At 52.7% G+C, this 12,614-nt stretch overlaps 1 protein-coding gene across 1 annotated transcript; it reads left to right on the forward strand.

Annotated features, from left to right (window-relative positions):
* The first annotated feature begins 91 nt into the window (after positions 1-91).
* SDSL (serine dehydratase like) lies at positions 92-10,626 on the forward strand. Its single transcript, XM_059039722.2, is given in 12 exon segments — positions 92-135; positions 3,763-3,957; positions 4,127-4,166; positions 5,235-5,291; positions 5,294-5,370; positions 6,283-6,336; positions 6,338-6,372; positions 7,095-7,170; positions 7,172-7,260; positions 7,262-7,321; positions 9,051-9,175; positions 10,208-10,626. Coding segments are annotated over 11 exon segments (981 nt in total). The 5' UTR covers positions 92-135; positions 3,763-3,783; the 3' UTR covers positions 10,402-10,626.
* Positions 10,627-12,614: the final 1,988 nt, after the last annotated feature.

Consider the following 12,614-nt stretch of genomic DNA (forward strand, 5'->3'; position numbering starts at 1 on the left):
GGGAGCTGTCCCTTTAACACATGAGGAGGGGCCAAGGCCACAGGAAGCTGCAGGAAGCTGGCAGAGCCAGTGCCCAGGCAGGCTGGTGGGCAGCAGGCTGGGGCTGAGCTGGTCTGGGGACTGTTGAGAAGGAAGGTAAGGGGGTCAGGGGCCCAAATAGGCCCTAGGACTCTGTGTACATTTGTGAATGTGAGTAGAGGCTAGTCTGGAAAGTTCTGGGGCCAAGTCGCTGCTGAGTGGACAGAAAATGGGAGGGTGAGACTGTCCAAAGTCCTCCCAGGAGCATGGGTTCAGCTTAGGGTGCCTGTGGCCCATCTGCCTTGGAGCAGAAGGCTAGGGGTCTGGGACCCTGAGGATCGGGGAGCACATCCTGATCCCGGGGGGGTGGGGCTGACATTCTGCCAGCCAAGGGGTGGCTGAGGTTTCCCAGCCCTGGCACCAGACATTTGACTGTTGAGCGTCACCCAGGTGGCCTCTGGGGAAAAGCGTGAGGGACAAGGGAGGTGGAAAAGGTAGTCAGTTGGTCTTTACCCCAATTCATAGATGTAGCAGGTGCCCTCCTGGGCGTCTGGGCTTGATAAGGCTGTTGGCAACTTGGGGTTCATTTATTTGACTGATGCCTGCTGTCCTCTTCCGGGCAGTAGGTATAACCAAGAGGGCTGGGGGAGCCTGGGGACTGAGGCAGGAGCATTTAGCTCCTAAGGACAACTGGCAGTTAAGTGCTAAATGCTCACACCTTTAATGATAATAATGATCATATAAAAGAGAAAGTAAAGCACGGTGGGTAAGAACACAGATGCCAAAGTGCACTGCCTGAGTTTGAATCCTGGCCATGACATTTCTAGCTGTGTGACCTTGGAAAAGTTACTTAACCTCTCTGGGCCTCAGTTTCATTGTCTATAAAGTGGAGTTAATAATTGAACCTATCTCAGGGTCGTTGTAACGATTATATGAGATAAAATATAAGGTGGTTAGTATAGTGCCTGGCTCAAAGTAAGTCCCATATAATTATTAGCTATTATTATATGTGAAGCAGAGTTGATGCCTTTACTTTATGGTCTCACGTAATCATCACAATGATCCCGTGATGCACAAGCTCTTCTCCCAGTTTGTTGTGTGGTTAGTTCCTTTTCATTTTTCAGGTCTCAGTTTTAATGGTCACCTCCTCCAAAAGGCCTTTCCTGACCTCCTGACCCAAAGTAGGTCCCCTGTTCTTCTCTTCAAGACTCTGTATATGCCTGTTTCCCTTTTAACAGTTCTCACCACTTCAGATTATTTTGTTTGTCTATACAGTTATTTGTTGAATGTCGATCCCTTTCTGAGATTATAAGTCACCTCCAGGAGTAGATGTCTGTCTGGTTCACCATGGTATCCCCAGTTCCTAGGTCAGGGCCTACACCCTGTAAGCATTCTAGAGTAACAATGAGCCTACCAGCACCGTTAGAAGACCCCAATAAGATAACGCCTCCAAAAGACTCAGTCAATTTCTGGTAATTGGATTCCACAAAGGATAGCTATTATTATTATTACTATTATTATTAATCTGCACCAAAACCTGTGAGTTGGGATGTTATTATTCCCATTTTACAGAAGGGGAGATAGGCCCACAGAGGTTGAGACACTTTTCTGGGTCACACAGCCAAGAAGTCATAGCTAGTTTCTAACTTTGGTCTCTCATTGACCCCAAAGCTCACATTCTTGGGCTCTGGGGCTTGAGGTGAGGTCCAGGGCTGGGTATGCAGGATTTGGGTGACCTGTGGGTTACCCTCCCCCAATGCCATGCCCTGCTTAAGAACTGTCCTGGATGGAACTGCCCAGCTCTTGACTAAGCAAGGGTGGACGAGAAGCTTGGGCTTGTGGTGGGCGGGGGAGGTTGCAGCGCTCCTCCTAGTGGCAAATAGTGGAACTGCAGCCCCACTATTGGGTGGCCCAATGCTTTTCTGCTCCAGAAAAAAAAAGGGGTGGGGGGTGGGGGGTGGGGGGTGGGGAGTGGGAGGGCAGATCGTTTGCTCCTTAAAAAAAAATCCTCCTATTTTTCTCCCTTCTAATTTCCTCCCTCTCTGCTTCTCGCCTTTACACACTGGTTCATTCACTCACTCAGTCATCCGCACTTTGGCTTAAAACTTCCCAGCGGGGCTTCCCTGGTGGCACAGTGGTTGAGAGTCCGCCTGCTGATGCAGGGGACATGGGTTCGTGCCCTGGTCCGGGAAGATCCCACATGCCGCAGAGCGGCTAGGCCGTGGGCCATGGTTGCTGAGCCTGCGTGTCCGGAGCCTGTGCTCCACAACGGGAGAGGCCACAACAGTGAGAGGCCCGCGTACTGCAAAAAAAAAAAAAAAACAAACAACAACAAAAAAACTTCCCAGAGGCTTCCCATTGCAAGTAGAATTAGAATAATATCCCAACTCTTCACCGTGGGCTGGAACGCCCTCCCCAACATCCCTGACCACCTCTCCTTGCCCGCCTCCTACTCTCACCTCCACCAGTTCCTTCTCTCAGCACCAGGAAGTCTCTAAGTTCATTTCCCTCAAGGCGGTGGTTCTACCTGCTGTTCCCTCTGCAGAATGCTTTTCCCTTGCTTCTCTTCTTGTCATTCATCTCAAAGTTCCCCCTTTGAGAACTTGCAGATCAAAAGAAAAGTAAATTACCTCTCAACCAACCAAAAATGCACAGCTCTGATCTGCCTCCCAATTCAAACTGTTAAAAACCATAAACCATCACCAACAGCAAGACGGGCAGTTTATTACATTTAACGAGACGATTGGAAATTTGAACACTTAGCAGATATTTGATGATATTAAGAAATCATTTAAATATTTTTAGACGTGATAATGGCATTGCGATTACATTTAAAAAAATAAACATCAGTGAGGTATAATTTCCATAAAATAAAATTAGCTTACTCAAGGTTAGAATTTGAAGAGTGTGGACAAATGTATACTGTTCTGAAACTGTGGCTACAATGTTTAAAAAGAGTTCTTTGCTTTTAGAGCTACATGCTGAAATGTTTACAGAAGAAATAATATGGGAGGAAATTTATAATAATAATAAAGGAGGAAAAAATAATAATACAGGAAGGAGGATTAGGCGCAGATATGGAGAAAGCAAGGCAGGCCATGTGTAGAGGATTGTTGAAACTAAGGGATGGCTACACGGGAGCTTCGCCAGACAGTTCCTGACACTTTTGCTGTGTTTAAATTTTCCATAATACAAGTTAAAAAAAAAAGTTTCTTTCCCGGGAGACGTCTTTGCTGACCACCCTTGCTAAAATAATACCCTCCCCTCTAGGTCACTCCTGTTTGAAATTCTGTGATTCTGTCTCCCCAACTAGACCGTGAGCTCCGGCAAAGCAGGGGCTGCCTCTGACGTGTCCCCTCCTGGGTCCCAGAACCTGAAACTGCCTGGCACATAGTGGGTGCTCAGTAATGTCTTTTGAATAACTGAATGAATAATGAATGATGAATGAATGAATTCTCCAGCTCTCATTCATTCATCACCACTATTGGCCACGTTCTCCATCCCCAGCGCCGTGAGCAGCCGCAGTTACAGAAGAAGAGGGCCCCTAGTCCAAACCTCCTTGTCCAGCTGGTGAAACTGAGGCCCAGAGAGGCGCAGACACTTCCCTGGAGCCTCACAGCTTGGCAGCCATATGGCACTAAGGGAGCCAAGCGGAGGAGCTTCTCCCTCTCCCCGTCCCCTCTTCTGGTCACAGGGACTCTTGGCTGGAGCTGCCTGAGCTAGGATGTTTGTGCCCTCCTGCAGGCCCTCTAGGTGGTTGCTGGGATGGAGGGCCCTCTGGCGGAGTGTACCAAGGGTGACCACTTCCACATCGTCACGCCTCTGCTGGAGAGCTGGGCACTGTCCCAGGCGGTGGGCATGCCTGTCTTCCTCGAGGATGAGAATGTGCAGCCGACTGGCTCCTTCAGGATCCATGGCACTGGACATTTCTGCCAGGAGGTGAGGGTGTGTGGGCAGGAGGGGAGAGTGAGGTTGTACAGAAGGAAGGGGACAGCTCTGGGCAGGACGAGGGGTGGGGAGTTGGAGTGGGAGGGTCTAACTCCATCCCACACAGGCCTCCATGACACCTGCTTGGGTCAGCCCCCACCCACATACCTTGTCTTCCCAGGTGGCCAAAAACGGATGCAGACACCTGGTATGCTCCTCAGGTGAGCCCACCCCTTCCTACTTCATGAGGGTCCTCAGGGCTGGGTTGGGGGAGGGGGAGCTGGCTGGAGCAGCAGTAGATGTCCAGGGCTTGGCCTCTTTAAAAAAAAAAAAAAAATTTATTTATTTGTTTTATTTTGGCTGCACGTGGGTTTTCTCTAGTTGCGGTGAGCGGGGTCTACTCTTTGTTGTGGTGCGCGGGCTTCTCATTGCGGTGGCTTCTCTTGTCGCAGAGCACGGGCTCTAGGCGCCCGGGCTTCTGTAGTTGTGGCACGTGGGCCTCAGTCGTTGCAGCATGTGGGCTCAGTAGTTGTGGCTCGCGGGCTCTAGAGCACAGTCTCAGTAGTTGTGGTGCACCGGCTTAGCTGCTCCACGGCATGTGGGATCTTCCCGTACCAGGGCTCGAACCCACGTCCCCTGCATTGGCAGGCGGATTCTTAACCACTGCGCCACCAGGGAAGTCCTTGGCCTCTTCTTAAAGGTCCAGTCTCATCAAGGTCATGGTCATACATGCTTTGTATGTCCTCTCCCAGCCCCCTTCCCATCATTCAAGCCTCCTGGTCGTAAGTGATAAAACCCCAATCATACGGGTTTAAGTTACAGGCTCCAAGAATTGAAGAATTCTTGGGATAATTGGCTTTCAGGCACAGCTGGACCCAGGGGCTCTCCTCTGTACCTCTCCTTTTCTTGGCTTGTCTTTCCTCTGTACTAACTTTACTCTCATATAGACCACATGGTAACAATATGGCCGTCAGGAGTTAGGCTTGCCTCCTACCATCCTACCAACCCTGGTGAAAAGGGAGTAGCCCTCCCCAACGGCCTCATCAATCCGTGAGTTGGTCTTTTTGGCCCAGCTTGTCCCATGTACTCATCCCTGAACCAATCATGGTTCAGGTGATTGCGTTCTCTGATTGGCTCCACCTAGATCACGTGTCCACCTCTGGGGCCAATGGTGGGGCATATAAGTGTTGGGAAGGAGTGACTCCCAAAGGGGAAGGGAGGGGCTGGGAGAACAGTGTGTCAACAGGCCAATGCAAATGCCCACAGCACCCTTTCTACTGCCTCCACAGGGGGTAATGCAGGCATCGCTGCTGCCTAGCTGCTCGCTCCGCTCCCCGCTCCCCCCCCCCCCCCCCCCCCCGCGCCTCTCTGCAGGTGGTGAGCAGGCTGCAGGGGGAGGGGGCCGAAGTTCAGCTGACTGGAAAGGTAAGGACCTCAAGAAGGGGAAACCAGCTGAAGGGGGCTGTTCCCCCTTTACTCCCACCTCACCCCCAAGAGATCCTGTTTCCTTTTCCTTTTTGTGAACTGTGCCTGGGACCCAGTCATCGCTGAGGATGGCTGAGCTGAGGGGTGAGTGAGACGCGCTGTATATTGAGGGCTGGGATCTGTCCGCTTGCCTCTCCCCCACCCCGAGAAGACTTTTCCTGTGTGAACCCAAGAGAAGCAGGAAGCTGGTGGTTACCAGGAGTGTATCTGTCTCCCTGCATCTTCACTAACACTTGGTACTATCCACTTTAAATTTTTGCCATTCAACGAGACAAAAAGTATAACGAAAGATGATGACAGCATCATCCCCCATTCTGAGGCCACCCCGAAATGAAAGGATATTCATCTGATAAGGATATCATTGGTTCACTTTGTTACCCAAGAAACAGAGACCCAAACATGTCATCCTTCTCCCCTCCTGGGAAGAAGAAGAAGAAAAAATCCATCCACCCATCCATCCATTCATCCATCCAACAGATATTCACTGAGCACAGACTATGTGCCTGCACTTATGTTAGGCAGTGCTAAGAATACAGAGATAATAAGATGTGGTCTCGTCTCCTACAAAGCTCCAAGTATCGTTGGGGAGACCCGCAGGTAACCAGATGATGCGAATAGAACACGATGGGTCCTGCCTGGATTGTAGAAAGCACGTGGCACGCATGTGTCCACTTGGAAGCCTCTGCCTTTGTCCCAGGAGGCTGCTGGGTCCACACCAGCTCTGGCCTCAGGAGACCCGCGGGGGTCTCCTCAGCCCACTGGCCCCTGGAGCCATCCAGGAGACCTCAGGCTCTGCTCCAACCTCCATAGCCGTCTGACTCCCGTCTTCTGAGGGCCTCGGTTTCTCTTTAGGTCCGGGACGAGGCCAATCTAAGGGCACAAGAGTTGGCCAAGAAGGACAGCTGGGGGGAACATCCACCCGTTCGACCACCCCCTGATATGGTAAGGCTGGTGCCCCTCTCCCCATGGAACTCAGCACTGAGAGACCCTCGTTGAGTCAGGGTCCCCCCGCTGGACAGAGGGGAAACTGAGGCCCAAAGAGGAGAAGAGGCTTGGAAGCCAGGCACGTGGAGGTCCAGAGCCCACCTCTGCCACTTGTGGTTTGTGTGATGCAAAGCATCTCACCACCCATGCCTCAGGTTCCACGTGTGTAAAATGGAAATGCTAATAATAAATCCCCTTGATCGAGTGTGTACTTTGGGACACATTTCATCCGTTTCGTCTTCCCCAAAGCCCTAGAGATGGTTTTTTTTTAATGCCCATTTTACAGGTGAGGAAACTGAGGCACAGAGGGGTCAAGCTACTTGCTGAAGATCACACAGCCAGCAAGTGGCGGAGACCTTGGGTCCCAGGCCCAGGCCTTGAGTTGGGCTGGTTCCAAGTGTTACTCTGGTCTCCTCTTAACCAGACACGAGAACGCTGCCTCTTTCCAGCGTTGTGGAATGGATGAAATGGATTGAGAATGTGCCTGGGAGGTTGATGAAAGGGGGAAAGAATGAGTGAATGAATAAACTGGGTGGATGAAAGCTGGGTGACCTAAGCGTGGCAGGGTCTGCCCTCCACGTGCCGTGGGTGGGGAGGAGGATGGCGACGCGGGGAGTTTGTGTGGATGTGAGCCTGTGGCACTGGGGCCTCCCTCAGCCCTGCTCCCTCATATCCCGCAGGGAAGGCCACGGGAGCCTGGTGCGGGAGCTGGACGCAGTGCTGGGGACCCCACCGGGTGCCCTGGTGCTGGCAGTGGGGGGGCAGGGGCCTCCTGGCCGGGGTGTCGGCCGCTCTGGCAGAGGTGGACAGGCACCGTGTGCCCATAATCGCCATGGAGACCCAAGGGGCACTGTTTCAGTGCGGCCATCAAGGCAGGCAGGCCGGTGACACTGCCGGACATCACCAGGTAGGCATAGGCTGCGGGCATTTGTGGGGCGCTAGGACCTCCCAGTCCCACTTAGTGGAAGTGACGCACTCAAGGGGGTCACCTTTTTGTTTTTAATTTTTAAAAGATTTTTTTTTTTTTTTTTTTTTTTTTTGCCACACCATGGCATGCGGGATCTTAGTTTCCTGACCAGGGATCGAACCCGTGTCCCCTGCAGTGGAAGCACAGAGTCTTAACCACTGGGACCCCAGGGAAGTCCCCTCAAGGGGGTCTCCTTAATCCTGCATGGCTGGCTGATCTATAGGACTTTTCATCCCCTGCTTAAACCCATCAGTGTGTCCCCCAAGCTCTCGGGCCCAAATCAGACTCCTCCCCGTTCCACTTCAGCCACTGGCCTGTCTTCCTGTCCCTTGAATGGGTCACGCTCTTTCCTCCCTCCAGGCCTTTGCACGGGCTGTGTCCCCTGCCCAGAAGTCCTAGGGTTCCCTCTTCTTCTTTTGGCTGTTTTCTCTCCCCTCAGAGAGATTCTCCCCACAACCCAGTCATCGGAGTTTCCCCTCCCAAGTTCTCCCTCATAGTGTCTACCTACAGTGGGTATGTATGTCCTTGTTCTTGTGTTTCCTTACGCACTGCTGTCTCCCCTCCCAGACTTGGTTCTCGATAACAGCAATAATAATAATCACAACCAACACTTCTGGAGAACTCACTATCTGTCAGGCTCTATTCTAAGCACTTGAAATGTTTTAACTCTTTCTCTGCGACAACGTCGTGAGCCAGCTATTGTTATTATTCCAGTTTTTCGGTTGAGGAAACTGAGGCTCAGGGAGGTGAAGTGACTTTTCCAAGGTCACACAGCTAGTTTAGAGCCAAGGTCTGAAACCAGGCAGCCTGGCACCAGAGTCCGTACTCTGGGCCACTTAGGGCTCAGAGCCAGTTCTTATGAGCTCAGCAAAGCCTCTCCCAGGCCTGAAACACTGCCCAGCTCAGGAAAATACCAGTAGGTAGGTGATCCCAAGCACGGAGGTAAAGAGCATGGACTCGAGCCACACTACCTGAATTTGAACCCACATTCTGCTATTGACTAGCTGTGTGTCCTTGAGCAAGTTACCCAACCTCTGTGAACTTCAGTTTCCTGACTTATAAAATGGAACTCATAAATTTCTAACTGCAAGGGAGAGCATAAGGATTAAAACAGAAAATCCAAGGACTTCCCTGGCGATCCAGTGGTTACGACTCTGCACTTCCACTGCAGGGGGCTCAGGTTCGATCCCTGGTCGGGGAGCTAAGATCCCACATGCTGCACGGCGCAGCCAATCTAACAAACAAACAAACAAAACCCCTGTCAGAAAATCCAAGCATCCAGCACCTTGTAAACATTCGATGAATATTAGCTATAGTATAGACATGGTAAATGGTTACTAATGAGTAAAATGATAAAAAGATCATTTTCTAGGCTTGGCTTTCTGGGGTCTGTGCAAGAACAGCACAGTCATGGCTGTAGAGTCAGAGGGGGTGATGTACATTCATCAGCTCTTCATGGGACACACAATTTTGGAGTGTTTCCTCTGAGCCAGGCGCTGCTCGAGACTCTTGAAATGCTGGGCCCCCGGCCCATTGCAGGATGGGAGGGGGGCCCGGGGCTGGGGAGGGCCGGGGCTGGGGAGGGCTGGGGCTGTGCGGGGAGGAGACTTGATTCCCCAGCTCTTCTCCGCACCCCTGCCCTCCCTGCCCCACCTGCCCGCTCCTGCAGTGTAGCCAAGTGCCTGGGTGCCAGGACGGTGGCCGCACAGGCCCTGGCATGTACGAAGGAGTTCAAGGTCTTCTCTGAGGTGGTGGAAGACGTTGAGGCCATGAGCGCTGTGCAGCGGTTCCTGGGTGAGTAAGCACCGCCCCCCACCCGGGCTCAGAAAGTGGCAAAGTCCCTGGATCCCCTGGAGAGAGTGTGCTCTCTCTTGTCTATATCCTCAGTGCCTATTGCGGGGCTGGGTATACAGTAATCATGTAGTAAGTGCACGTTGAGTGGATGGAAAGGGTGGGGGTGAAGAAGGGGTGTGTCCTGCTGTCTCTAGCCCCCGGACTTCTGTACCCACTCTTCTTCCCTCTGGCTGCCCATCCTGGCCCTGCTCCCTGTCGGTTTCATGTAACTAAGGGCTACTCAGCTATCACGGCACCTCCTCCAGGAAGCCTCCTCTGATCTCTCACCCCCACCCCACCTGGGTTGAAGGCTTCCTATGCACCAATCCCAACAGTCTCATAACTGCCAGATTCTTATCCAACTACATCGCTAGACTGTGAACTCTATGAGGCCGGGGGCTGGTGTGTCTTGTTTATTGTTGTGTCCCCAGGGCCTTCCTAGCACTGGGCCTGGCGGGGGAGGGGGCGGTGCTCAATAAATATTTGCTGAGTGAATGGATGAATGTATGAGTGAGTGGAAAGGTGGATAATGAATAGGTGGATGGGTGGGTGGATAGACGGTTGGATTGATGGGTAGTGGATTGACAAATGACATGGATGAAATGGATGGAAGGATGGGTGGACACATTGATTAATGGACACATTGATGGATGGACAGACAGACAGTCAAATGATGGATAGGGGATGAATGGATGGATGGATGAATGGATGGATGGATAAAACAATGATTGATAGATACACTGATAGATGGACAGACAGACAGTCTAATGATGGATAGAGGGAGGGATGGATGGATGGATAGATGAAAGGTGGATGGATGGAGGGATAGATGGTCAGATTGATGGATGGAGAGAGAGTCAGACAAATGATGGATTGTGAGATGGATGCCTGGATGGCTGGCTTCACGGAATTGCAGTGCCCAGAGCCTGCTGGGCACTAACTGATTCTTCCTCCCTTTCCTCCCCTCCACCCCCGTTCCCCTACTCTGGGCAGATGATGAGCGAACGTTGGTGGAGCCTGCCTGCGGGGCAGCCTTAGCTGCCATCTACTCAGGCCTCCTGGGGAGGCTCCAGTCTGAGGGCCGCCTGCACCCTTCCCCGGCCTCAGTCGTGGTCATCGTGCGTGGAGGCAACAACATTTACAGTGGAGAGCTACAGGCTCTGAAAGCCCAGCTGGCCCGGGGCTGAGGGCTCCTGGTTTAGGAGGGCCGGCTGGGCCCCAGTGATCCCCAAGAGGCTCCTGGACACCCCTGGAGGGGGTTGCTGGCTGAGGGTCCTCTGTGCTCATGGATGGCAGTGGCAGCTGCCCTGTGCTGCTACGCTGGCTGCCTCCTGCAGGAAGCCCTCCTGAACTGCTCCCTTTGGCTTCTCTGCAGCTCTGGCCAATAAACCCTTTCTGAGTTGGGCTTGTAACTCCAGCAGGTCCATTTTTTTCCACCTCCATGAACTCAGAGAAGGCACACAGAAACCTGATGCCAGCACTCTGATGAAGCGACTCTCTTCACATCACACAGCTTGTGCAACAAAGCCAAGAACTCAGAACTCCGGTTCCTAAGGGAATCCGGCCATGCTGAGCTCCTAACCGGGCTTCCCTTACCTGGCGGACCTGCTCAGGAAGGGGAGGGGGACATTCTGTCACTTCTCAGGCCTGGGCTGGTAGGACAATATTGCTAATCTTGATCAAGTGCTTGTCATGTGCCAGAAATGCTTCTAAGAACTTTCTATTCAGTGTCCTCTTTAAAGTTCACAAAGGCACTATGAAGTAGAAACCATTATTATCGTCCCTCTTCTACAGAAGGGGACACTGAGGCATGGAAAGGTGACACAGCTCGCTGGAGGTCACACAGGCTGGAAGGTAGCCCGGCCAGTTTCAAACCCTGTGATTTTCGACATGACTCTGTATTTCTTGGACCTCCACCTTCTTTGTGTGGTGGGACATTGGAGGAGGAGGGAGGGCCTCCAGGTCGGTCTGGACACACCTGTGGGTCACAAGGAGGGTGGACACTGGTCCTGAAACTGGACACCTGCAGCCCCTGGGAAGGAGCTCTTCGGAAACGCAGAGAAAATTAGAATCCTTTGTGGCCACCAGGGGGCAGCAAATTGTCTCCCATGGGGAAGCCCGGCTCCAGGCAGGTGAGACCTGCCCCAGGGTCTTCCTTGACTCTACCCAGCCCGGGGGTGCTGAGGTCCCAGAGGCAAATGGGCCCACAGAGTCTGGGCATGGGGGGAGCCCTATCCAACCCCTCCCAGCGCTGCAGGAAACAAGGCTCAGAGAGGGTGGGGGCCACCCTGTGTCACAGCCCATGGCAGAACCCAGCTCCCGGCTCCCGCTGAGGGGCTGCCTCATGAGGGCTGTGTGACCTTGGGCAAGTGCCTTCCCCTCTCTGGGCCTCAGGCTGCCCCTCTGTGCTGGAGGAGGCCCACTTGCTGCTTCCCACCTCCTTTTCTTGGGCCAAACTGTTCCCTCCACCAGGTGTCTCCTCCTTTTCTCCGGCTGAGGATTGGAGAGCCGCAGTGGCCTCCCGCTGCTTCGGTGTTTCATCCTCCCTTTGACCCTAGATACGACCTCCGTTGGCAAGGTTGTCCCTCCAGAAGCCTCCAGGACCCAGCCCTATGTCCTTGTGGGTTCCTAGAATAGACACTGAGCGCTCCAGAGTGGGACACAGCCAGGCTTGAGCCTGAACTTTGTTCCTAGTCACTACCCCAGTGACCTTGAGTAAATGATGCTGTGGTTCAGTACCTCAGTGTTCTAATTAGTAAAATGGGTTGTTTGCAGCTTACTACTAGGACCCGGCATAGGTATCGTCTTTCAATAATTGCTACTTCTCAGCATCTCCTGAGTGTTCCTCCTGCAACAATGAGGGCTGCGGAGGAACTAGCAGTTATTCTTGTGTTGAGCGCCTACTGTGTGTGTGCTTCGGGTCTTAGCAGTCATTTCATTTAATCCTGCAATAACCTATGTGGTAGATACTCTTATAATCTTCATTTTTGCAAACGAGGAAACTGAGGCACAGAGCAGTCAAGCACTTACTCCAAGTCACACAGCTGAACGGGAACGCTGCTGTGTAAACACCTGGGCTTGTGCCTCTAACCACGACTGCGCTCCTACCTCCTTTCCTTGGCTTAAGCCACGCCCCCTGCATGCCACGCCCCCTACGCTTCTAAATCCTACGCGTTCTTCGAAGCCCAGTGTAAGGGCAGCCTCCTCCCGGAAGCCCCTGGGATTGCTTCAGCCAGAGACCATCTCCCCCACCCCGCACCCCTCCAGGTGAGTGGCAGAGCCTGTCTGCACTCCAGGTGCCGTGTCTCCCACTCGGGCTCCTGTCCTTGGCTGCACTCTTGGGAGACTTGTCAGCTGCCGTTTGCTCCTCTCCTGGTCTCAGCAAGCTTGAGATAAGAAC

This window comes from Kogia breviceps, chromosome 15 (genome assembly GCF_026419965.1).
Source record: "Kogia breviceps isolate mKogBre1 chromosome 15, mKogBre1 haplotype 1, whole genome shotgun sequence".
In the NCBI taxonomy this organism is placed as follows: domain Eukaryota; kingdom Metazoa; phylum Chordata; class Mammalia; order Artiodactyla; family Physeteridae; genus Kogia; species Kogia breviceps.